Source organism: Henckelia pumila, chromosome 2 (assembly GCF_033568475.1).
Source record: "Henckelia pumila isolate YLH828 chromosome 2, ASM3356847v2, whole genome shotgun sequence".
NCBI classification, from domain to species: Eukaryota; Viridiplantae; Streptophyta; class Magnoliopsida; order Lamiales; family Gesneriaceae; genus Henckelia; species Henckelia pumila.
In genome coordinates, this window is record NC_133121.1 from 95,872,264 (window position 1) to 95,899,086 (window position 26,823).

Sequence of the window (26,823 nt, forward strand, 5' to 3'; positions counted from 1 at the left end):
ATCATATTTTTTATCCGAATATTAACTTGGTTTTGACATCACCAAAAAGGGATAAATTGTTGGAGATCAAACTCTAGAGTTTCGGTGATAACAAAGTCAAAACAAAACCAAGGAAATAAACTAATCGGACTCGTCAAAGATTAAAGGTTAAAGATTTCAATATACGAAAGTTATCAGATCAAAGTACCGTGATGAAATCAAGATACAGATCAAACTTCACAGACATATATCTTATTACACCGGATCTATTGAAACAAGGTCAGATAGTCATCAACCAGATCGAAGCCTCAACCTGAAGTACCGTTGCTGAGATTGTTGGAGAAAACGACAAAATCATTTAATAAGATTTTGAACTTTGATCGGCCTACGTTTTAAGTCAAGATTTGTGAGCTATTTATTGAGATATGCTGGCGGCCCAATATCAGAAATTGTTGGCGGCTCACTGACTACTTTTGAAGACTATAAATACTCAAGCATTTCGAAGATTCAAAATACGAGACCAAGAGTGAAAAATTACAAGCAATCAAAATCAAAGTCGAAAAAGCCTTCACTCAACACACTAACTCAGATACCCACTTCATCAGATCAAAGTCTTGATACTCTGAGTTAGAACACACTACAGATCGATCAAGCTCAAAGAAACACTTCAAATCGATCCAGATCAAAGCTACAGCTTTCCAGATCAAACCACCGAAGCATACTTTGTTGCTTCACTTTGTAAACTCTAAGTAGAAAAGTTGTTCTGCTTCGAGTAAGAGTATTGCTAGGAGTTCCTATCAAAGGATTGATTGGGTTGGATTTGTACAAAGGGATTGTATAAGTCAAAGTCTTCTAGTGGAATCCTTCTGGAAACAGAAGAAGGGGTGACGTAGGAGAATTCATCTTCGAACATCCAGAAACAACCCTATCTCTTTACTGCACTTATTTCATTTCATCTGCATTAGTATTATTAAGCATTCAATCTGTGAGAAAGATTACTTCCTCCTAACTTGTTCAGATCTTTCAAGCAGATCAAAAGTTTTAAGCAACAAAACTTCTGTCTGATTCTTACAAATCAGATCGAAGAACCCGCAAAATTTTAATTGTGTATTCACCCCCCCCCCCCCCCTCTACACATATTTCGATCTTAACAATATGCAATGACAATAAAAAAAAGTCAGGGTCAATCATTGTCTCATGTAGGCTTTTTTTTAGGAATCCCGTGTTTAGTCATAGTCAGTTGTATGTCGTTGTATCTAGAGTTATCAATCCTAAGGGTCTCAAAATCTTGATAATGTGATGGTAAGACCAACCAGAAAAATTCAACAATAAATGTTGTATTTAAAGAAGTTTTTCAAAATTTATAAGATAATTTGTTTGTTTTATAATTATATGAAATATAATTCATACTTCGATTATTCGTTCAAATGTTCATTCTCAATATTTTTGCCTTTTTAAAAAGTACTTTTTAACATTATTATTTTTATTACTCATTTTAAAATTAAATTTATTTACATTTACATTTTATAGTCAATATTTTCATTTGATCTAATTTATTTATATTATATAAAAAATATAATCCGTGTATCGCATGTGTGAAATACTAGTATATATAATAACTGAGTTTTTGCCATTTTTGGCAAAATCCCGCCAAAAATGGGTTACTAAAAATGGATAAATTTTTACCATAAAAATATATTACACATTTATGGTAAACAATCCCATGATATCAGAATTCCAAAAACAAATCATTCAAAAAACGGTTGCCCAAAATGATAATAAAATTTGTTTTAAGATGATTAATTAATTTTTTGGCGATAATCGATAATACAATATATCTTGAACTTACAAATTTGATTCATGAAATGATTATAAAAATATATATACATGCCTATAATTAAATTCAAGTTATTTTATGAATTATCAATTATCATTATAATTATTCACTCATGCCTATAATTAAATTTAAGACATTTTTATGAATTCTCAATTATCATTATAATTCACTGATATAATTTTTGTAAGAGATTATAAATTCTAAAACTTCACAATCATAAAACATTTTCATGCACGACTAAAATTAAAAATATCAATTAATAATTAATAACATTTAAAATACCATATAATGTTAAAAAAAATTATACGAGATAATTTGCAAACCAATTTGACAAGATTACGTAATGTGATGTATTTATATACATATTTATATAATTCGTTAATCTTAAAAGAAATTACACTTACATATATATAATTTTGTAATCTTGAAAGAAATTACACTTACTATTTTGAAAATTAGACTTACTAATTAACAAGCATATATATGTAAATTTAACATGATAATTTTGAAAGAAATTACCCTTATTATAATTCATTGATATAATTTCGGTGAGAGATTATAAATTCTAAAACTTCACAAGCATAAAACATTTTCATGTACGACTAAAATTAAAAATATTAATTAATAATTAATAACATTAAAAACACCATATAAATGTTAAAAAATTATACGAGATAATTTGCAAACCAATTTGGCAAGATTACGTAATGTGATGTATTTATATACATATTTATATAATTCCTTAATCTTGAAAGAAATTAAACTTACATATATATAATTCCGTAATATTGAAAGAAATTACACTTACTATTTTGAAAATTAAACTTACTAATTCACAAGAACATATATGTAAATTTGACGTGATAATTTTGAAAGAAATTACACTTACTATTTGAGTGAAAATTTACTTTCCAAAACAACCAACCATTCCTAAAAATATGTAATAATACCACATCTAATTTTTGAAAAGAAAATCCGATAATTAAAATATACAAAATTTCAGCATTCGTACATTTACATTCACATTTATATTAATATTAATATTATATACATATAAATCATTAAGTAAATTTACTTTCCTACATATGTAATAAGTCCACATCTATTTTCCAAAATAAAAACAGTAATTTCGAGAGTAGTAAATTCGAACTTTTTAATAATACAATAAATTAATATATAAATATGATTTATAGTGCAAGAAATCTGACATAACATTTGTTCTTCAATAGAATAAACGCGTCTCAATTGCAATGACATCACTTTTTAAAGTTATCAGTGAACTAGATCCTTCACAATGGAATATTGCGCTCAAAGTAAGGTTAACGTTGCTATAATCTGCCTCCGTATAAAAAAAAGAAGATGAAATCATGGAATGCATATTTCAAGATGTTGAGATATAAATAAAGTTTTTGCGATTTATATCCATATTTTATATATTTTTGATTTTTTATAATTTTTTTCTAGATTTTTCAGGGAACACGATTTATAATTTATTATATCAGGGAACACGATTTATAATTTTTTCAGGGATTTTTTTTATTTTTTCTCGACTTATATCCATCTTCTATATATTTTCGGTTTAACATTAGATGGATTCCATGTATTTTCTTAGTTACAACAATTTATCATGCACTTTGTGGGGAATTATGTTGATGAAATGATCAAATTTTTCAATATCATTGTTGATGAGCCGGTGATTATGGATCTTCAAATGTGTCGTGCAAGAATATACAAGGGAGAACTAAGTGTTTCCACTACATTTCATGTCACAAAGTTGATATTAAATGGTGAATTCGAGGAAATAAGTGCATTTCAAAACAGGTATTGTTATTCTTTTATTACTTCTTTTTGTTTAAATTTTTAATAAATTATTTTTGGTTCTTTACATAAAGTTTTTTGTTTTAGGATTATCTCCGCCCATACTCCAACACAATCATTCAGCACCATGTCATTGCCATTTGCCCAAACTATTGTGGATGAACTTAGCAATTCAAATGATATTTTCAGGACGATAGAACAAGTGTACAAAAACAATAAGGTATAATTAAATTTAACTAACATTTTGGGTAAATTTAATTACTTTATTTACTTCTACTTTTAACAGGTTGGTAGTTTTTTTGTATATGCAAAAATTATTTCCGTGGAGTCTAATGGGAATTGGTGGTATTTTTCATGCAAAAAATGTCCTAAGAAAGTCAATGCAGTTGGGGGAAAATTTTATTGTGAAAAGTGTGACAATTTTGATACTCAAGGAAATATGTGTTTTGCTCCATAACAATGACAATATATTTCATAATGTGTATTTTGCTCTGATATATTAATTAAACATTTTTTGAAACATTTGTTCACTAGGTACAAAATTCAAGTGAGAGTTGTTGACCACACTGAAAATACAGCTTTCTTACTTTGGTATAGAGAGGATGCAGAATTTATTGGAAAAACAGCATTAGAATTTAAAACTGAACTGGCAAATCAGGTTTCCATTATAAAATTTTTATGGTACGATTTATACTTTTGTTCATAGATGTATCATAAATATTACTTTTGCTTATATTATTTCAGGATATCGATGCTCCAGAAATTCCAAAAGATTTTGAATACTTAGCTGATTGAAATATTTTATTCAAAGTTCAAGTGAGAACCAACCAAAATCGTGGATTTAATCAAACATACACGGTCATGAAATTGGTAACAGACCCTAATGTTGTGGAAAAATTTTCCGCAGAATTTATCGAGAACCAGGTTATTAATATTTTTGCTTTGAAAATCAATATTTAAAAATCAACATTTTGTCTTCTAAAATTTCTCGGATTACTCCAGAAATCTGATTTGTTTTCGAAATTGAAAAGGACAGAAACTGGAGAATTGGATGTGATTTTCAACAATTTAATTATAACAACTAGGTGAATTTGATAAATTACTAAATTTTAATTTTTTTTAAAACAGATTCTTTCTTCGAAAGATGTGATTTCTACACCCTTGAAATCAACAGGAAAAACAGTTATTTCACAATATGGATTGAGGGATTCTACTTTGAAAATAAAACTGATGGACGAGTGGAAACATGTTTTAGATTTTCCATTATTTTTCCTTATATTGTTTTGTTAAAATAGTTCAAGAAATAAAGTCTATTTTCTGAATTATCTATATTTTTAGTCAATATAATATTTTTTAGATTAAATACATATTACAAAATCTACATAACAGTGATAGAGATCCTACTATATGGTAATACCAAATCATCATCCAAGGGTTTACAACTCAACAAATATGCATAATTAATATTATAAGGTTGACATGACAAATAATGAGTTGTTAGATCTCATATTAGGGTAATATCGGCCCTTAAGGTTGGTTGAACTAAACCGTATAAAACAATGTAAGCTTAATATATTTGAGCCACTATATTTTGATCTCCAGTACTAATAGTTGAAACCAAATTCAAACATATCAATTAAAGATTCAACAGATCAATCAATATAATTCTTAAAATATAGAGCATATTAAATTACATAATATTTCATAATAATTGGATCGAGAGAAAATAAAATAAGATATTTTAAATCAATTGTAAGATAAAAGTATAACCTCTTCTTATTAAATTTTGAAAGAATTATAGGAGAGAATAAAATAAGATTGTCCTTCAATCTCATAATCTATGCTTTCCAAATACCGGTATTATTTTTCCATATATCCAAAGCCTACCTATATTAAAACACAAAAAGTTTGGTACGATGAAAACCACTCAAACAAAAATTAGTTAGTAAAATAAGAAATACAATATACAATATAATGTATGTAATTTATCAATGATGTCTACTAATTATGGTTGCAAGTAATAATGGCAGAGAGACTATCACAAGTTTGGGATTAAATCCCATAATCTTTGTGATTATAAATATATAAAAATGCCTATAAGTAAATTTAAGACATTTTTTTGAATGATCAATTATCATTATAATTCATTGATATAATTTCTGCGAAAGATTATAAATTTTAAAACTTCACAAGCATATAACATTTTCATGTACGACTAAAATTAAAAATATTAATTAATAATTAATAACATTGAAAACACCATATAAATGTAAAAAAATTTATACGTGATAGTTTGCAAATAATTTGGCAAGACAAATATTAATAAAATGTTCAAATGTTCATTTTTATTATTTTTTATTATTATTAATTGTATAAAATAACATAACGTATAACACACACGACATATGTTTTATTTAAAGATTGTCTTTTATATTTTTTTAAATTTTTTTCACGTTATTTTTATTAGTCATTGTAAAATTAAATTTGTTTATATTTTAATTTAAAACTCAAAATTTTCACATCATTCATCAATTTAATCATACTACACGCGAAATATAATTCGTGCATCGCACGGATGGAATACTAGTCTTTTTTAAAGCTTGGGTTTTTTGTATCCATGATCTCAAACTCGGAATCTATCTCTTTTTAAGTAAGTGTTGTATACTTGTATTCCACAAGTTTATCCTATTGTACGAATTATCCAAAAACACATCATTTGTTTGGTCCCTCAGTGTACTGACTCACATTCATGTTTGCAAACGCTTTTCCGCACGAGCATAAAAACGAGTAAAGGTAGTGCCTTTGAAGCCCCAGCCAAGTGTGTTATACCTGAGGGGGTGAATAGAGGTGCAAATAAATCGAGTAACATACAACTCGAGCTCGAGTTCGAACTTCATCAAGTGATCAATTTCAAACTCAAACTCGACCCGTGTATATTTCGAGTTAGTTGAGTTCAAAATTGAAAAACTCGAAAAATAACAGATATATATATATATATTAATAATTTGATGTTAGCTCAAGTAGTACAATTCAAAATATAGAAGGATTCAAGAGATAAAAATTGTAGCTCGGGTAGATTGAAATTTCTGGCTCTGCTATTGTACTCGAACACAAGTATATAAAACCCGAGCTCGACTCGATTACAAATTCAAGCTATTCGAACTCGAGCTCGATCAATGAGTAGCTTGACATGTTTACAATCTAAGAGGGGCCAGAGCAGAGCCCAAAGATGCATGACCTCACGTGAATAATCTAGAAAACTATCGACTTAACATAATCTGGACTGTACTAATATTATTATTTTCTAGCGAAGTAACACCTTCCTTTGCGTTTCAAACAACACATTAAACTTCACAAACTTAGTTTACATTCTAAAACTCATGGTTCAATAACATTGCACTATTTAAGTATTACATGCATATTCATACAAGTACATTACAAGGTACAGATAACAAAAGTTAGCAAAGTCTGCTAGACGTTTTAAGTTAACAACAGAGGGGAACCTTCCTTGATAAGAACAAATATACCGCCTCCATCTGATCTTGAAATTCGAAGCTCGGAATCAAGATATGTCGTTAACAGCCATGACTCGGCATTGGAACGTGGGATAGAAAATTTGAGCGGTGGTCGGCTGGAAAGCGTCCTAGCAACAGAGGAAGCGGTGCCCTGCACAGAATCAATCAATCCTCTGAAGGGCGAAAGATCGATCTTTTGTCCCAAAAATTCCACGTTTTCGGGCAATTCGATTGAATCTGTCAGCTGTGGCGTGCCAATAATGCCTTGTTCAAACTTAATCTGCAATAAGTCGGATAGAGAACAGGCGAACACACGCATAAATCTTTCATAAAAGGGAATGATCAAATGAACCAGAATTCCCAATCAGCTTTAGAAGAATGAATTAAAACCTGCACACGCTTGGGACTTCGAACTTCGAACTTGGCATTGGTAGTGATTGAAGTGGTCGCCAATGGATTGGAAAAGATAACTGAATTCTGGACAGTGAAATTTTCCGAGTCTATGGTTTGTGATATCTCTTCAACCTTCGCCAAGGGTAGCGGCCCACCCGTTGATAACAAAGGAAACAAGCCTGGGTATGTGGTGTACCTGCAGTCTCTCATATAGAGATTGAAGAATTACTCAATACTTGAATCCCAGAAAACAACTCTCTAGCAAAATCAAGACTTTACAGGAAACTGGCATTGTTAGACCACTCCTTCCACAATTAACACTGCTTGAATTTCTTGTCAAATCAACATACCCAGAATAAGCCAAGAAACATCATCGACGAGTAAAATTTCACCCTCGAAAGATGAAAACATACCTACAATTTGGTGCCTATTTCATGTAACAAGATCACTCAGTCTAACGAGTATACAAAGCCAAGGGGCAACTTTATGTTAAATTTTCTTGGGCTAATTGGATACACTCCCCGTGGAATCTAGTCATCGTTAAAAACTCATCCCGAAAAAGAAAATGATCTATTCCCACCCGGGTTTTCAAATCTTGAGCGGCACAAGTTGCCCAAGTTTTCAAGAATATTTATGCTCAATATTTGAAAATACGTTGATATTTCAGAGGTAACTATGTAATTAACCCAATTTTCTTTTACAAGCAAGCTATTCCCAAAGAAACGAAAAACTTACGCAAGGATCCACTTCCCGTTAAGCTTATTCAACGCTTCGGTGGGTGCGGGGGTCGGATTTTTGGCCTCGAGCTGCGTGATAAGCTCGACAATCTCGGCCCTTGTCTCGCTACTCGCACTCAGTCCCCTGTTCGTTCCATAGAAAGAGTCCACCAATTGCCTCTTCGACACCTCGATCTCAGCCGGTTCCTTCGAAGAAGCCTCCTCCAACACCGCCACTCCCGGCGCCAACGGCTCCCTTTCCGGGCCCCACTCGTCATCGCTCACCATCGCCCGTGCGCTGAAATCCTGCTTCACCTTCGCCGAAAGCGACGGCAAATTCACGCGATTAGCGAGAAAGGGAGCGGTCATGGGGATGAACTGCGAGTTCTGGTGGGATTTCAGCCGGGTTTTGCAGGGGAAATGGTTGGTTGAAGGAATCGACGCCATATTTTCTTGATGAAATGGGAGAAGACAAATCTGTGCGAAATCTAGAACGGAACTCTCGCGAGGACTACTTTACTATTTATACATTGGCTGTTGGCCATGGTTCGATACAATGAAAAGACTTATTTCTCCTTTTGTTCTCATTTGATATTTTCTTAGGCATGGGTATTTAAGGGATATACATTTATGTTAGGTGTTACACTGGTGCACGTGTTAGATGTTAATTGCTATAGGTGGTGTGTGTGTATATGGTCCGATTTTTTCTTTACTTTGTCCCTTTTTGTTGCTGGTACCTATGAAATTCACATAAAATATACATATATATCTTCAAGAATTCTAGTATATTCTCAATCTTTTTTTTTTTTTTTAGAAATATACTTTCAATATAAACTAATTATATCAAAGGTCAAGTTGTACAATATCAGCAAGCAAATAAGGTATACAACCATTAATCCATTCGAAAGGAGATGAAGAACTACACACTCTTTGAGCCAACATATGAACAACACGATTTGTCGAGCAACCCATGTGCTTGATGGAAACAAACTCAGAAGAAGCAAGTAACGATCGGATTTCCATAGCAATTGCACCCTTCGAACCCAGAATCTCTAATTGATGATCCACCACTCGAACCGCCAATAGAGAATCCAAAAAAATGCACACATTGGTAAAGCCTTGATTCAAACAAAAGTTCATCTCAAGGCGAATAGCTTCCAATTCGGCACTAACATCAGAACTTTGATGGCGAATAATTATGGCTTTTGCTCCCCAAACAAACTCGTTAATATCCCTTACCACTTCCCCAACACTGGAAGAATTATCCAAGATTTTAAAACTCGCATCCACATCTAATCGTAACTGACCAGGAGATGGAGGCCTCCAGCAGGTGTCCCCTTGCAGTCAAGCAACATCAGCCTGCATCCCACGCCTCGTGTTTGCGCAATGAAAAAAGTCTAAAAAAGAAAAGACCCAATCTATATTCATCTCATTCGTATGCTTCGTTTGGCTATGTACTTTCTTGCAAATTTGCTGCCAATTATATCCAAACTTTTCCTCATAAGCTTGGAGTGGCGCGTTGCTTATGAGGCCAGTTTGGTTGCATAAGCATTTTGCTTTCAAAAGTATTTTTTTAAGTTGATTTTTAAAAATAATTTTTTAAGTAAAAGATGTAATAATTTTGTGTTTGGATAAATAGATTGAAAACACTTTTTTTAGTTGAGTTATAACAAAAAAAAATTAAAACTATAAATATGAGCTTTTAAACAAGCACTTATTTTAGTTTAAATAAGTGATTTAAAAGCACTTTAGACCTACCCAAACACATTTGAAATAATAAAAGCACTTTTTTTAAAAAAAAAAATAATCAAAAAACACTTTTTGTCTTCTAGCTTCTTAATCCAAACACACTCATAGGCCCCGTTTGGTTTCAAAAGTCAGGCCAAAAAAACACTTTTTTAAGTGTTTTTCATTTAATAAAGTGTTTCTTGGTTTGTTATCTTTAGTTTTGAACACATGTAAACTAATCGAGTTTTTAATTTAAAAACTTATCTAAGATGCTCATGAGAGAAATGGGTTCTTGATAACAATCGAGTTTGTGTGGGATCATCCAACCATCCAAGAGTGGTCTCAACAAATTTTACGATACTCAAATTCTTGTGAGACTGTTTCACAAGTTTGTACAACTAAAAAGAAGCTCAATTTTGTGTCTTAGTACATAGAACATCAGGGGTTTGTTTCGTTATACATACGAATTTATAAGGACTAGAGGAGAAACACGTTTTTGAATTAGGAAATAAACGTACAAATGACTTCAAACAATACTCCTCAAATTGGAGAATTCAATATCTCCCTCGAATTTAAGTCTCGTTGATCCTCTGAAGAGTAAAATGGTGAGGTTTCTGACATAAAAATGTATGAAAGACGTGACAATGCGTGACAAACGACCCAAAGTCCTTCTCTACAATACATTACCAATTTGGTTCATACATCGTATCAAATCCCTGTAATTAATTACAACAACCAAATATAGTTATTTATATGTGTAGATGAGATGAGATGAGATGTACAAACACAATTTTTCTTAAAAAAATATTATGCATAGAGCTATATATTATTGAAAGTATGAAACAACCGTGACAATGTGTGACAAACGATCCAAAGTTCTTCCCTACAATACATTGCCAACCTGGTCCATACATGCATCGTATCAAATCCCTGTAATTACAACAACCTAATATGGTTATTTATATATATACAAAAGATGAGATGAGATGTACAAATTATACAATTTTCCTTAAAAAAATATTATCGATGCATAGAACTATTATTACAAAGTACTTTAAGATGTGGGTTAGAAAGGGAAAATAAATTTTTTTTAAAAAAGAAGAAAGTATACGGACGTTTATCTATTGAGTTGAAAATATATAGCAACATGCAAATTCTTGTAATACGCAAAATTTCATGCAAACAATCAGATGCCAAATATTGGAATAGATTGAAAAACATTCTATAATCTTCTCTCTTTCCCGTGTTGTACGTACGTGTTCATGAAATCATTTTGTGTTTTCTAACAGAATTCAATTATCTTGAAAGTTATTACATGTTTGCTTTCTGAATTTACAACGGTAACAGATATCTTTCTTAACAAAATATTTAAGATAAAAGATTGCAGTAACAGATCATACGATATCATTTTGATCTGACATATATTATAATCTTTTTTATTTGTTTGCATACATTCGATCATTGCCATCTTCAACATAATTCAACTTATAAAATCCATAAAATTGCATGAATTTTTTTAAAAAAATATCAGTAAAAATATGGCACATCCACTGGAGTCGATAAAATTTAGAAGTCCATAATAATAATAATAATAAAAACTAAGGGTCCGTTTAAAGTTGTAGATAAGATAAATAATATAGAGATAAGTAATATATTGTAATAAAAAATAAAAAAAAGAAATGATAGTTAATATAAGTTTAATTTGATTGATAGATTATAGTTTGATTTGATTGATTATGTGTTATATGAAAATAGTAATTTAATATTTTAACCTTTTAATAATTAATAAAAATATGAATAATATTATTTATAAAGGGTAATATAGTAATTTAAATTCAATAATTTGATTGATGTAAGATAAATAATTTATGCTTTGATTGATGTGAAATAAATAATTAAAAGATGGATAAATAATATGACAAAAAAAAAAAAAGAGATAGATAACATAACTCCAAACACGCCCTAAAATACATTTCCAAAGATTTCGCTCTGCTCCCTCAACATCACAGATAACTCGGTTAAGCCCATAAAATTTGGGCCCAATAGGCCCACATCAAGAGAGAATATTCGCCTCCGTCCGCCGCCGTCCGGGTCGGTCTAAAGAAGACAATTAAGCTACTCCAGATGAAGACAAAACCCTAAACATTCCGCTGAATTCATCAAAGTATCACGGTTGTGTTTGATTCCTTGCTGAAGAAAGTGGCCCCACCGTGAAACTCAATTCCTAATTCTGGTTTTCCTTCTATTCGCCGGCTTAAATTGGCAAAGGCTAGGCGGAGCCATAACCAGTGGTGGAAAAATGTCGCTGTCTCTTTCTTCCTCAATGGTGTCTGGGATTTCTATTCCATCGCCATCTTTTGTGAATGCCAGGGACTCTTGTTTTTCATCGCCTTTGTTCAATTCTGTTGATTTTCTCCGTTTGAGTAATTCTGCCGCGATTCGCAGCTCTCGTCCAGCTTCATGGCCGCGGGTCTCTAGGTACAATTATTTGCTTCGAGTGTGTGCGAGGGTAATTTATGCATCCGGGTTTGAAATCTTGAGATTACTGATTAGAGTTGTGGTTTTTTTTCCCTTCCCGGGAAATTACTATCATTATGAAAGTTTTGAACTTCAAGATCAAGATTTTCGAGCTTTTGGTTGTCTGAATGTTACTGTTCCGTCAATCAGTTCCCTCTAAATTTCAGCCTATGAATATGAATATGATTGCAAGTGTATCAATTTACGGATAACCTATAGAGATTGGTTTTATTCTATCACCCATCTCAGCCAAATACTTCTGATGGCCAAGTGATGTGTGGTTGGCAGCCAAATACTGCTCCAATCTTTATTTTTAGTTTCTGATCCAATGAATTTAGTCCTTGGAAAAAAGTTCATTTTTCAATTTCTATTTCCAAGTTTCTTCCCCCTTCCTATGCTTACTCTTTGCTGTTTTGTCACGTGGAAGTAGAAAGTTGTTTAAAGTCCGAGCTACATTATTACAAGAGAATGAAGAAAAAGTAGTTGTGGAGGAATCTTTCAATCCAAATAGTTTCCCTGCCAAAGAAGGAAATGCAAGCTCTGCTGAGCCGCCTGATGGTTTAGCCTATAATGGTTTGGAAAAGTGGATTATAAAAATCGAACAGTCAATAAATATCTTTCTCACGGTACGGATTGCACTTTTTTGATTGCTTTTACATCATCAACTTATAAATAAACATACTTTCCATTAAATTTTCTTTGTCAAACAATTAATATTTGCGCCTGTACATGTGAACCGGTGTTGTTTCGAGGGACAGAGAAACTAGATTTTTTATTTTCTTTAGCAGGGCTGTGACAGATTGTAAACCAGTTCGATTGCCAAAATGTTTTTGTGTTTTCTGATCAGAGAAACTAATTAGTAATTACTTTAACTGATACAAAGTAGGTTAATTCATTTGGTGGGTTTTAAGTTTTGTTTCATTTTCAAGATACAACTAAGAAAACTTGTATGAATTTGGTTTATACTAAAAAATGTATTCAATTTGAAATTCCTAACCATTTGTGTCTAACTATTAAGATAACCAGTAGAGGTTTCAAATTTTTCTTTCACATCCTGTTTTTTGACTTGATAAATTTGTATATTGTAGTTGTATTAGTTTGTCAATTTGGGTTTTCTTTTCATTGCATCATACTGGTAATACTATCATGATATTGGTACGATGCCATAATTGAATTTTGTAAGTGAAAGCATCATTTCATATTGCGATAATGCTTGTCAAATGGATTATGTATGCCTTATATTAGTCCATCATGGTTCCATTTTGGCCTCAGATGCTGCTTGACTGACTTCAATTACGTCTTATTCACCGTTGCAGGATTCAGTGATAAAAATTCTTGACACTTTGTACCATGACCGAAATTATGCAAGATTTTATGTTTTGGAAACAATTGCTAGAGTGCCTTATTTTGGTAATTACTCAAGTTTTATGTTTCTTACAATTTTTTCACGCTAAATGGGGGAATTTCTTTTGGGAGAAATACTGTTGATGAATAAGATTTCTCACAGAAAACCATAACAAACCTTCTAGTCCAGATCCCATAGTCATTTGTCTGTCTGTTTCCTGTATACACGTATTTAAAACCCCAAAATATTTTCAGTGAAGTACAGTTGTATGCGTGTTCTATCATAGATATCAAAGAACATAAAACCTTTGGTTTCCTTGACACATCTCCAGGCCTCAGGGGCATTTATAGCTTTCTTACGTATAAATGATTGACTGCTTTACTTGGATCAAAACTTCTTTTTAATGATAAACTGAATGTCATGTCAGCCTTCATATCCGTATTGCACTTGTATGAGAGTTTTGGATGGTGGCGAAAGGCAGACTATTTGAAAGTTCATTTTGCAGAGAGCTGGAATGAGATGCATCATTTGCTCATTATGGAAGTAATGCTCAATTTCTGAGCTTCTATTGGCTTGATCTCGGTTTCTATTTTATTCTAATGTCTTTCAGTTAACTTCTTTTTCGTTTCTGTTGCAGGAACTAGGTGGAAATGCTTGGTGGTTCGATCGGTTTCTTGCTCAACATATCGCAGTATTTTACTATTTTATGACCGTTTTTATGTATGCTTTGAGTCCAAGAATGGCATGTAAGTATCATTTACATTTCATTTCAGGAAGTGTTAGTTGATTTGCATGAAACTCAATTTTTGTGTTTCCACAGATCACTTCTCAGAATGTGTGGAGAATCATGCATACGAAACTTACGACAAATTTATCAAGACTCAAGGAGGTATTATATATAAAACTCGTACATTCTCATAGATGAGTATGTATAGTTTCTTGCTTGTCTAAGATATGCCATATTAATTCACTGCTAATGATCAAACGACTATTAATGCCACTAGTGGTGAAAATGGAAAGACAACATCATTTTCTCACAACGAACCTTCTTTCCTGTGATGCTGCTAATAATGGTAATCTTTTGCTATATCCCACCTGTAGAGGAGTTGAAGAAATTGCCAGCACCTGCCGTCGCAGTAAGATATTACACTGAAGGAGACTTGTATTTGTTCGGTAAGACAAGTTTCATGGTCTATCCTAATCTTAAAGGTCACAGCTGCTAGTTACGGTTCAACAAATTATAATTTTTTCTGTTGCTTTCAGATGAATTTCAAACAGCAAGGCCACCCTACTCCAGACGGCCTAAAATAGGTCAACGTCACAGCACTTGTACACAATGCTTTTAGTTTCAATTTTGTTTCCGTCATCATAGTTCTGGCCACTTTATGATACGTACTATGATTCCATACAATGGTTTGAAACAACATACGCTAATTGCACTCACATTTCACTTTGGATTGGTTTCAGATAATTTGTACGATGTTTTTGTGAACATTAGAGATGATGAGGCCGAGCATTGTAAGACGATGAAGGCCTGTCAAACTCATGGTAGCCTCCGCTCGCCTCACTCTATTGCAGATGATGAATGCGACGACGTGACAGAGTGTCTAGCTCCTCAGGTAGATTGTGCAGGCATTGTAGATTGTGTAAAGAAGTCAATGAGTCATTCTTCCCCAACTAACATGTGATACAATTATACATATAGAAAGCAAGGAAAAAATATACATGGAATAACTTTGTAGTTGAAATTATAGTGTTATATGGAAAGGAGAAAAAAAAATCTCGGAAGGTACGTATATACACATGCACATCTACGGACACCTGTTGTAGTGTACAAATGTTCTTATCTAGTTGATTTAATATATCCCTAAAATAAAGAAAGATTTGTATTAGGAAAAAAAAGATTGAGAGATAGATATCAAATTATTTTATTTTTGGAGGAATAGTGAGTGATATAAATAAATTAATACATAAAATAGTGGGAAAATGATTTGAAAGTCGATAATTAAAAAAACATCCAAGCAAGTACAAGAAATCGAATAATTGAAATAATTTGATTTGAAATGCCATAATCCAAACACATTGTAAAGGTTTTATATTTTGAGACTCCCCCCCAAGGTCCAATGATCTAGCCTAAGATATAATTAATATTTATTTTATTAAGTATCAATCTCTTTAATTTTTATTTTTGAAGCAATCAATCTTTTTTATTACAATATCAATATTTTATACTAATCACTGAACTCATTTGTTATTTAATAAAAACTAGTAATCCACGCACGCCAAAATTCGTGTGCATAAATAGTTTATGCCACATCTAAAAATAATAAGTATTTTTATATTTTTAAATTGAAAAAGTAAGTTGAAAGTGAGTAATTATAAGTAATAAGGTGCATTTTTGTCCATCCACTAATTTGACTAAGATGGTTATTCTAATGGGTTGATACATTATTATATTGTATAGATTTTATAGATAATTGTAAAATCTATTTCTTTATAGACATTAATAACTATCATTATATCATTTTTCATTTTAAATATTTTTTTAGATAATAAGTTTGCTCATTTGTAATTTGGTTATGTAAATATTTAATTTTAGGTTTTGATTTTATCAGTTATGTTATTTTTTGGTTTTTAGATTTTTTTCTCATAAAACAAGACGTCTAAAAATAGAATACAAACCTCTCATTGATGTTGAGGCAAAATCTCTCTTGGTTAAAGCAAGGTTGTTTGATACCCACAACCGTTGAAAAAACTTGATAAGTGTTGATGTGATGTCGAACACGTTAGCATTTTTCAATTCAATGTCAACGTTTTTGTGTCACATCAACATTTTTCAATGTCGCATGATGAAAAAGTATTAAAACCAAAATCTACGTAACTCAATGAGTCACTCTACTAAAACTCAAAATTAAATATTAAACGGTCCAAATTGCAAAGGTAGCCAAAGTTACGCGACTATTTCAGCTATTTTCTTCGAAGTACAAACGGACATCCTCGTTTTTTCCAAGAAAATGACGATGACAAATTACTAGTCTTTTTTTCCCAGCGTAATTGCACAATTTCGAATAGAGAACAAATTATTCAAAGAAACTCCCGAATTGCAGAACAATCGTATCATATCAATCGGCAGAGCGCAGGAAGCGGAAAAAGGGCTGAAATAGATGGACGTGAAGGGGAAAAGGTTTGAAGGGAAGGTGGCCATAGTCACTGCTTCTACTCAAGGCATCGGTTTCAGCATAGCTGAGCGCCTCGGCTTGGAGGGCGCCGCCGTTGTCATCTCTTCCCGCCGACAAGTATGCCCCTTTGTCCCCTCAGCTATCCATTTTCTTTGTTCGTATCTAATCTATGTCTTGTCTGGAATTTTGGTTTGTGTTGGGATCAATATTTAAGTTCTAAAAGTTTAATCTTTCACGGGTTTCTAAGATCTTGTCTTTTACTGTGTCTTTTTACCCCTTTGCGTGGTTTGATGAGCTTTGCAAAAGTGATTTTGTAGAAAAATGTGGATGAAGCTGTAGAAAAGCTCAAGGGTAAAGGGATTGAAGCTCTGGGGCTAGCATGCCACGTCTCAAATGCACAACAAAGAAAAGATCTGATAGAAAAAACCATTCAGGTAATTATTTTATTGGCCGATTTGTATTTTTAATACCTTTTTTTATTCATGTTCTGTGTTTTTTTATAGTGTATATCGATTGTTGATGGTCTCCATCCTTCGAACTAGTGGGGTTGGCTATTTGATCACTGGTTTCTATTGGTTGGATAAAATCAATGATAAGTAATTTTTGATTGAAAATCCTGTGAAATGAACCCATTTTTTAAGAAATTACACCATGTGTTGTGAGGGCTGTGTTGCGACTTATGATGCCCAGAAAGTGGAGAAACATGCAGTGAATACTGCAGTATGCACCTCTGCATCTGCTTCTGGCTCTAGTGCTTAAGTTTATAGATTAGAAAGCATACCCAATTGAAAATGAAAATAGTATCCTTGTTCAACAGTAACGGAGTAAAAGATAAATCCAATAATATACATTTAACATGATCTAAACTCATCATTCCTTTGAAATCTGAAGTCCATTTCCATAGGAAATAGATGAACATGACTGATAACCTTTACATAGTAATATTTTTGTAAACATACATTGCAAGATGTAGATGAGATGCCATAAAATTAGAAGGTATACTCTTTTGGGTGAATCGCGACATTAGTTCTCAATTTCTCATAATGTATGCAATTTTGGTGAGCTTTTGTTGATATCTTTGTTCCCCATACTAGAATACTCATCAACCAGGAAACATGTCAACTACGTTCTCATGGACTATAACAATATTAGGGTCTTTATCATTGTATAATGCTTGGGTACACAGATTAATTATGTCAAATTCAGAATAAAGATAATAATTAATAATCGAATAAATGGAGAATTTTAACTAGACCAACAGTTGGCTTGATAACAGATTTGTTCATTATCTTTCATTATTCCTTTATCATATGCTGACAAGTAGCTTAAGGATGGAAAATAGGGTGTCATAAGAATTGAATAGGGTGCTGCAAACAGATTATCCTTTTTCACTTTTCTTTCATATGATTTCCTTAGTCTTTAATTTTCTCTTGAAGCCTTATGCTTAAACTCTCAATTTTAATCCCTCTGATGTTTTTTTTTGTTTTTTTTTAAATTGCTTTGCTTGCAGAAATATGGTAAAATAGATGTAATTGTATCCAATGCTGCTGCCAATCCTTCTGTTGATGGAATCCTGGAAACCAAAGAGTCGGTTCTTGATAAACTATGGGAAATCAATGTGAAAGCTACTATACTTCTTCTGCAAGTACGTCAATTTGAATGATGGTATATGTGACACCACATCTCATATTGGATAAAACAATAGTTTAAGCAAATTATATGCCAGCCTAGGAATAATGTGCCCCCAATAGGATATCCGATTTTCAATGAAATTTAAATAATTGAAGAGTTTTAAAATGTGCTTAAATGTGTTCAAGGCAACTCTAGTATCCAGCGGACTCGTGCTTCATTGGCCAAGACAGCTTGAATAATGACATACATGACCTTATATAAGGCATAATTTCATTTTCAAAATTTCTCTTTGTGAATAAGGCATAATTTCGCATTTCAAAATTTCTCCTCGTAGTCCTGTTATCGTTGCAAATTTATGTCAGCGATCTTGTAATTTCATCGTTACAGGATGCAGCTCCTCATTTGAAGGAAGGCTCTTCAGTCGTATTTATTTCCTCTATAGCCGCTTTTCAGCCACCTCAAGGATTGTCCATGTATGGTGTGACCAAAACGGCTCTTCTTGGGCTGACGAAGGTACTCATAATTTGGTTCTTATGTCCTTTTTGTACCTTCTTTGCTTGAGATCATATTCCTACGAGTCTTCTTTTTAGGCGCTTGCAGCTGAGATGGCCCCAAATACTCGTGTAAACTGTGTGGCGCCTGGATTTGTCCCAACTCGGTTTGCAGATTCCCTTATTTCGGATAAGAGCAGGGTAGCTTGAATAATATTTAATACACACATTTTATTAAATGTCCGTTTGACAATTTCCATTACTTTCTTGTGCTGAATTCTGGTTTTATTTAGAAAAAGGTCCTTGAGGAGAGAACACTACTCGGTAGACTCGGAACTACACAAGACATGGCTGCAGCAGCGGCTTATTTGGCTTCTGACGATGCTTCTTATATCACTGGTGAAACGTTGGTTGTTGCTGGAGGAATGCCTTCTAGGCTCTGATTTCTCCTTCTTGTATGTCGTTTTCCTCTAGTTTGTCTTTCCTTTTTTGGGTTTTATTTTTCATTTCCCCTCCTAATCTCATCCTTCAAGAATTGAACCTTTCATACATTCAATAAGATGCATTGGACTTTGGAGCTAATGTCATCAAATGTTAGAAATCTTGTTTTATACCCTTAATCGATCTTTATAAATAGCTAAAGAGATGGAATGCATTTCCGTACAGATATAGAGCTCGTTTGGTTGAAGAAAGAAACCAGGAGGATAGAAACATTTATTTAAAAAAAAAACACTTTTCTTAAAAATTGTTGCTTTTGGTTACAAAAGTCATTTTAAAAACACTTTTTTAAAAGATAGAATTTCTAGCATTTTTGTTTCTCAGTTCTAACTAAATCAGCATTTATCTAAACGTCAAAATCGCTTCTAATCCTTTCAAAAAAAAAAAAATCGCTTCTAATTTTTAAATAAAAACACTTAAAAAGTTAAACTTGTGTATGAGTTTTTAACAGCTTCGGTATCCAAACTGACTCAAAAACTTAGAAATAATTAACACACAAACAGAAGACCCTGATCTCACCCCATGCCTCTCTACCCTTGTGCGCCGCCGCATCGGAACCAGTGCGCTTTCCGGCCACTTTCCAAGCTCCAAGGATCTCCACGGTTGGTGCGCCCGTCTTACATCCCCATATAGTGTTTCGATCGACTTTCAACATATCAGCATTGATTCACGAAGAACCCAACAGAAAACAGAAGTTTATTGGTAAAAATTAACTTTACTAGTTTCGGTAGATACAAACATGGGTAAAAATTATTCTCACTGGAGGGAACTCCAAAACTCCTGTACAAAGAAAGAATGGGAAGAAAATGAAAAACCTGATGAACGCATATCTCTAAGAAGCATATACAATGTACCAAGAAGGTGAATATTTTTACAAGATCATGCTCGTCATCCAGGAAAGGATACACAGTGTTGTCTGTACTCATATCTCGTCGTGAGACTTGTTCTATACTTGAATTGAGCAATGGAAGAAGGTAGTGATGCATCTATACAGGGATTGCTTCGCCATTCTGGCTCTCATCGCTCTTTAAAATGAGACCCTCGATGTAAGTTGGGAAAAGGCAACACGGCCAGCGGCAGCCTGTTGAAATAGGTTCCGTGGGTGGAACAATCATGACCACATTATCATGGCAGCGAATGATGCCCATTACGCTTACGGTGCTTCCTTCTTTGACACAGCTGCGACAAAATTATAACATATGTATAATCAGCTGAATCATAAATGTTTCATAAACTCATAGCGATGATCACTCACTTCTCTTAAAAGGGCTTTGCTAGTCATTGGAAATATATTATCTAGAAATGTAACTCAATGAACTCTCTGCTAGGCAGGAGGTTCTCTTTTAATAAGGAGCTGAGATTCCAATGGTATAATATTGAACCAGAACTTATGAGATGTCTAAATATGGTGTGCTCATTTGTAATTTCTCAGTTTATGATCAATATGAAGTAGAAGACTATTAATTTTACAAGCATATTTTGGCAGAAGAAAGTGTCTTAAACTAGACAATCTACAATAACATGAAATGGAATCACAAAGGATGTCTGAACATAATAAACATGAAGGGTTATCCATTGGGACCATTGCTTTGCATATAAGTATGAAGTGCACTCTTCTAAGTAATTGTCTTACCCTTCTTTGAGGCGCATCACACGGTCATCACCTGACAAACCTCTAGCGGAGAGCCAGCTTAGAAAGTTCGGAGACAGATCTTTATTATTCTTGGTTACATCGACAACTGTAGTTGGTTTGATAAATGGTGCAAGTTTAGCACCGTAGCCTGCTTTCACTAAAGCTCTTAATCCAGACTTAGAGTCTGATACATAAAAATCCGCTACGTACTTCTGTTAACAGGGCAAAAAAGCAATGAGCTATGGAAACTGAATGGATGTTCTAGTTAACAACTCTGAACTTAAAAGAGTCATGACAATAATGTGACGCTAAACAGGACTGTATTCATTTAGACGCCAAATTTCTTAGTCATCTCAACCAACACTATCAGAACTATCACATTAGAGCATTTTAGGTGACAACAGGGCTGAAATTCAGTTCAGGTGCAAGAGAGCGGAAATAAATGGAGTCAGCCATTGAACTTGAGGTGAATTGGCTGCATAAATAATAACTTGTACATATTCAAATATTCAGGTTCCACTTATAAGCATGCATTCAATCTCTTAAAAATCAAAGAATATATTCAGTAATCAGATTTCACATATAAAACCAATTAATGTACCTTCGATTGATTTGACCGCTAGAGGATGTTTTCAGCGTATTTATCTCAATGAAATTACACCAATATGAAGAGGACATTATTGTAATTTAGACTAATAGAGATTATAACTTTTGTTTTAATTTTAGCCTCATGTTCATTATGTCATGGATGCAAGGCTTTATGGTTGAATCGCATAAATCGCATGTTGTATTCCTCTCTCTCCTCATGATATTCCTATTTCCTACTTCTTAAAATTCAGCACAATCAAATATGGATAGTAACATAAATGTCTCCGAAATGCAACATACATTTCACAAAGCCCCACGTTCTCAATTATATTACCTATAAATCCGCATTATTCACAACTCACCTCTGAATGTCTGCATTCCCATGAGAAAAAACGCTGTTTAGTGTTGCTTGGTTTTCCACCGCAAGCTCTGTATTCATACAATTCACAGGAAGTATATACACATCTTGGCACCCTCTGAAATGAAGTTTCGAGAGGTACACTGCCACAAGTAACAACCTACAGTACACAATCACTCTATGATGTAAAGTGTAAGAAAAAATCACTGAGGAGAGCAGAGCACCAATGTTTAATAAGATTCAGGCCACATCCAGCACACGGTTTAGCAACACAATAGAAACTGGGGGAACCACTACAGAAGTGAAACTGGTAGAAAGATCCTGGATAATGGATATTTACCTTCGCCAAGAATAATTTCTAATTAATGTCTTTTCCATTGATATTTACTGAGATCCTAACCACTATGTCATGCCACCATTATTTATCTACCATTATTTGCGAACTTGATTGGCAACATAAGTTTGAATAATGATTCTTACCATACTATAACAAAAAGAGATGAAAAAAAATAAACAGATAAACAAATAATTGGAATTTTCATTTAGTCGCAAAAATGAAATTGACAACAATTGAATGCTCCAATGAATGAATCCCTTCAAAATTATCTATTATGACTGCACAAATAGACTTAGAAAAGTTGAAATGCTAACGATGTTTAAACGTTTATTTTTTTTGCCACGAATATAACGACTATGACTTCATAGCGTCATGGTTTTCGTAAAGAAGGTGCCTATGGTCAATATTTTGTCATTTAGAGCAAGCTTGATTAAAGAAAAGAATCTCTCCCAATCTCTATTAAAGGATCTCAATTTCCATACTATTTTTACAGAGCGAGGCTCCTAATAAATCACATCGTACAAACTAGGGATGTAACTAAACCGAATATGAAGAAAATTTTAAAGCTCGAATTCGCTCGAATTCGAGTTCGAAAATTTTAACACTTTTGGCTCAAGTTTGGCTCGAAACATTCGAACATGTTCGTAAACTATTTTTAACATGTTCGTAAACTATTCGAAAATAAAGGTTCGAAATATATTTATTTAATATATAATCATATTTTATAAATAAAATATTAAAGTTCGCAAGCGGCTCATGAATTATCGAACAAAGGCTCAAGTTCAGCTCGAATTCAATAATTTCGAATATAAAAGCTCGAAAAACTCGCTAACTAGCTCGGTTCGTTTATAACCCTAGTGCAAACTCATGCTTCTGCATCTTGGACGTAGGGCATGGCATTTAACTGATGGAAAACATAATTTTCTGATATTACTTCATCATTTAAGGCTGAAAGACATGGATTAACTGAAAAGAGTAAAGTTGTAGAAAGGCTAGGACATGGCTATACTCCGTTGATTCCCCATGAATAATCTGTTGTGAGTGCGGACAGAGACATGGATGAGAGTTGAAAAGTTAAGGATGTTTATACGTTCATCTTTTTGGCTCAAAAATAATGACAACGAGTTCATTGTGTCATGGTTAGGTAAAGAAGGTGCCTTTGGTCCATAACTTGTCATTTATGGCAATCATAATTAAATAAACAAGTCTCTTCCCATTCAATATCAAAGAATCTTGATTTCCAGACTATGCCATCGAATAAATATATAAAGCAGAAATGCTTCATAGAAATCAAATCCCATACTTCCCAATCAAAGCAAAAACATGACATCCAGGAACTCGAACACTTTATGTCAAAAGATTTATTTCAAGAAATTCCTTGTTTTCATGCTGCTTCATAAAACCAAACATGGCAAAACAAATATACTGTACACGGCATAAGAAAAAAATCATTCAAAGTGTTTTATCCTACAATGTTGACTGCTAACCAACCAAACACTTCATTAAATATACCAAACAATCAATCTCAATTCAGTAAACACAACAATCAATACAACAAATTATTCAAATTAATGAAAATAATTTAGATAGGTTAATGTTATGGAAAAGCACCCTGTAAAAATAGGCAGAAAAATTACCCCAGTAATCTTGACGAATTGCCCATCAACCACGCCCCTCAGCTCAGCATCAGGATGCTTGCTTAAAAACTGCAAAACCCCTTGCTTTTTGTACGCGTAATTCCATATTATAATCACCACTGCAGGGACAATAAGAGCAACCACCGCAACCAGAACCACCGCGTTCTTCACGGCGGCCATGAGGAACGCACCAACCACCAACCCGATGACCAACACCACCAAGAACACCCACACGGCAACTCTCGACAGCTTGTATTCTAATTTCACCTCCTCCTCCCCCAAGCTCGTCACGGCGGCACCGTACATATTTTTATTGAATGAGCTGGGCGCGGAAGGCGTGTCAAGCTGGCCGGAGCGGCGGTTGGAGCTCGACGAGCCCAATGGGGCGGATGTGATGAGCCCCGTAGGCTGAATCGGAGTCACGTGCCCTGAGAAGGAAGAGGAGGAGGACTTCTTGATCAATGGGCCAGAGCTGTCGGACTTGCTCCCCAACTGACCAGAATTGGAGCCGGATCTAGAAGATCCGCTGTTGGTCTGAGAAGAAGACGGGAGGCGGGAGGGGAGCTTGGGAATAGCCACGGGAGCGTGGTCTCCGACGCCGTACATTTTCCCAAGGTCGCCGGATTTCTTAACGTCGCCGCCGGTGTACGGGACGGGCCGCGACGGCATTGTGGGATGGCGGTCCTTGGGCTTGTTTTCGGATCGGCCCGACACGAAGAGGCCATTGCTGAGTCGGTGCGAAGCTGTTCGATTACTCATCTTCTACGAGAATGGAAATGGTTTGCTAATGCTGCCTGCATTTTTACCTTTTAGTGGGGACTGTACAGTGTTGCTGCTTACACTTCAATGACGTAAATACCCTTTCTCTATATTTTGATGACGACTATTATTATTATTATATTTTTTTTTTTTTCGTATACACGTCGGTCTTTTGATACGTATTGTGCAAATTTCGTGTTAATGCGTTAACTTATGAACTAGTTTAATCAAGTAAATTGTTCCGAGCAAAACCCTCTACAATATACTCATTCAAAAAAATGTTAGTAAGAAGAATCAAATCTTGCTTATTGATCAATCGACCAATCACTTCATCAAACACTTTCTTTGTTATCGTTTTATTATTATTATTATTCATGTATCATTCAATATTTTAAAAGCTAAGATTAATTTATGATCCACGATTGTGGTCTGGGCTATGTGTGATTTCAGTACTACATCTGAAGTGACATTGCTTGATCAAGTAGATGGGATTTATCTCTAAATTGGTTTAGATTTGAGATATTAATTTCATAAAAAAAATTAAATAATTTTAGTTTGTGGGATTAAAATAATTAATAAATATGTTTGTAATGAAAGTAGAGGAGTGAAAAAAACTTGGAAGTTGGAAGTATATTTTTCTTCCCAGTTAATCTGCCAGCTGGTCCACTCCATGATGATGATGTATATATACCATATAAACCTCCAACCACATTTACAAAAGAACTGAACAACCAACCTCTGAAAAGTCCACATCTTGCCGACACCCAATTCTTAAATACTAAATCATAATTTTCAAACAAAAAGATAAATAAATACTACATTATATATATTATGTTCAATTTCATATGAGATAAATCGATTTGATTGATATCTATTGTGAAAAATATGTTGGACTAGATTAGGCTTTAAGCCTAAATGGGCTTTCATTATGTGAATGAAAAATTGGTTAAGCTTTGGGTTTGTTAAAGTGGATGGTTAAGAGTGGAATATGAGTATCCCACATTGAAAAAATAATTTGGCATAGGTGTATTTATATGGTGTTACATTTTATGAAGGTGTAAGAATGATTGGTCAAGAGGCTTTCTCTCACGCGCGCCTGCGCAGGGGGTTGCAATTCAAGGGCCCGATTTGCACTGGAAAAGGCTTGACATGCGTACGAGCGCGACCTGGGTGCGTCGAATGTCGAAATGATGAAGGCAAAATCGCCTACCCAGTGTGTTGGCCGCTTTTTGCCATTTTTCAAAACACACAGAATTTCGAGCCCTCAGATTCTCTGCAATTCCTGCACTCTGCTACGCTGCTGCTCTTGCATTCCTCCTTTGTCGTGATTCTCAGTTCGCCGGTGTAGTGCCTTCGTGCTAGGTTTCTCCGTTGTATCCTGGGAGACAGACGTCTGTATAATCCTATCTTCAAAGCACACTCAGGAGGGGACGAATCTGTTTTAAGGAAATTGTACTAGTTACAGGCCTCGGTTTGCTTATCTGTTTCTTTACTCATTCTGTTTATACTTTACAGTATTTACATGCTCAATATACTACTTAATTGTTATACGATCTTACTTCGTTCTTAGTATATTGTTTCTGTTATATTCGCGTTTTGAGTTTACATATATTGAATAACAAAATAATATGTTGAATAAAATTTAAAACAATTATAAATCGAGCTGGTTCAAAATTCGTTTCACAAAATTAAGCCATAAAACGATCTCATGTGAATTTATTTCAATATGTTATATGTTCATTCATCACTCTAATTTTCATCACATATTCTCATTTTGTATTTTCTTTACAAATTACAAGTCATACACATCCATTAAATTGTTTAGATACTTATAAAATGTTTTTGTTAAAAAAAAAATTTATA

General features: G+C 33.6%; 4 protein-coding genes across 4 annotated transcripts; 2 read left to right on the forward strand and 2 right to left on the reverse strand.

The window, feature by feature from the left end:
* Positions 1–6,902: 6,902 nt before the first annotated feature.
* LOC140883368 (light-induced protein, chloroplastic-like) lies at positions 6,903–8,757 on the reverse strand. The gene is made up of 3 exons (XM_073289806.1): positions 8,278–8,757; positions 7,540–7,738; positions 6,903–7,429 (listed from the first exon to the last, which is right to left on the reverse strand). The coding sequence occupies exons 1-3, from the start codon at positions 8,703–8,705 to the stop codon at positions 7,115–7,117; spliced, it is 942 nt and encodes a 313-aa protein (XP_073145907.1). The 5' UTR covers positions 8,706–8,757; the 3' UTR covers positions 6,903–7,114.
* Positions 8,758–12,106: 3,349 nt separating this feature from the next.
* On the forward strand, positions 12,107–15,650 carry LOC140882903 (ubiquinol oxidase 4, chloroplastic/chromoplastic). Its single transcript, XM_073289150.1, has 9 exons — positions 12,107–12,464; positions 12,934–13,129; positions 13,820–13,913; positions 14,276–14,391; positions 14,486–14,594; positions 14,669–14,737; positions 14,950–15,021; positions 15,112–15,159; positions 15,316–15,650. The coding sequence occupies exons 1-9, from the start codon at positions 12,286–12,288 to the stop codon at positions 15,534–15,536; spliced, it is 1,104 nt and encodes a 367-aa protein (XP_073145251.1). The 5' UTR covers positions 12,107–12,285; the 3' UTR covers positions 15,537–15,650.
* Positions 15,651–16,810: 1,160 nt separating this feature from the next.
* Positions 16,811–19,761, forward strand: LOC140883288 (tropinone reductase-like 3). Its single transcript, XM_073289703.1, has 6 exons — positions 16,811–17,144; positions 17,345–17,461; positions 18,538–18,672; positions 19,047–19,172; positions 19,250–19,351; positions 19,444–19,761. The coding sequence occupies exons 1-6, from the start codon at positions 17,013–17,015 to the stop codon at positions 19,591–19,593; spliced, it is 762 nt and encodes a 253-aa protein (XP_073145804.1). The 5' UTR covers positions 16,811–17,012; the 3' UTR covers positions 19,594–19,761.
* Positions 19,762–20,116: 355 nt separating this feature from the next.
* LOC140883916 (uncharacterized membrane protein At1g16860-like) lies at positions 20,117–25,008 on the reverse strand. The gene is made up of 4 exons (XM_073290539.1): positions 24,202–25,008; positions 22,232–22,387; positions 21,282–21,493; positions 20,117–20,827 (listed from the first exon to the last, which is right to left on the reverse strand). The coding sequence occupies exons 1-4, from the start codon at positions 24,958–24,960 to the stop codon at positions 20,635–20,637; spliced, it is 1,320 nt and encodes a 439-aa protein (XP_073146640.1). The 5' UTR covers positions 24,961–25,008; the 3' UTR covers positions 20,117–20,634.
* Between the last annotated feature and the right edge of the window lie 1,815 nt (positions 25,009–26,823).

Coding starts and splice junctions, on each gene's coding strand:
- LOC140883288 (XM_073289703.1), top strand. CDS start 17,013: ATGGACGTGAAGGGGAAAAGGTTTGAAGGGAAGGTGGCCATAGTCACT. Junction 17,145..17,344: donor TCATCTCTTCCCGCCGACAA/GTATGCCCCTTT, acceptor GTGATTTTGTAG/AAAAATGTGGATGAAGCTGT. Junction 19,352..19,443: donor TTATTTCGGATAAGAGCAGG/GTAGCTTGAATA, acceptor GGTTTTATTTAG/AAAAAGGTCCTTGAGGAGAG.
- LOC140883368 (XM_073289806.1), bottom strand. CDS start 8,705: ATGGCGTCGATTCCTTCAACCAACCATTTCCCCTGCAAAACCCGGCTG. Junction 7,739..8,277: donor AACGGGAAGTGGATCCTTGC/GTAAGTTTTTCG, acceptor GAGAGACTGCAG/GTACACCACATACCCAGGCT. Junction 7,430..7,539: donor GAAGTCCCAAGCGTGTGCAG/GTTTTAATTCAT, acceptor GACTTATTGCAG/ATTAAGTTTGAACAAGGCAT.
- LOC140883916 (XM_073290539.1), bottom strand. CDS start 24,960: ATGAGTAATCGAACAGCTTCGCACCGACTCAGCAATGGCCTCTTCGTG. Junction 22,388..24,201: donor AATTCGTCAAGATTACTGGG/GTAATTTTTCTG, acceptor TGTGTACTGTAG/GTTGTTACTTGTGGCAGTGT. Junction 20,828..21,281: donor GTGATGCGCCTCAAAGAAGG/GTAAGACAATTA, acceptor ATTTTGTCGCAG/CTGTGTCAAAGAAGGAAGCA.
- LOC140882903 (XM_073289150.1), top strand. CDS start 12,286: ATGTCGCTGTCTCTTTCTTCCTCAATGGTGTCTGGGATTTCTATTCCA. Junction 13,130..13,819: donor CAATAAATATCTTTCTCACG/GTACGGATTGCA, acceptor TCACCGTTGCAG/GATTCAGTGATAAAAATTCT. Junction 13,914..14,275: donor TGCTAGAGTGCCTTATTTTG/GTAATTACTCAA, acceptor ATGTCATGTCAG/CCTTCATATCCGTATTGCAC.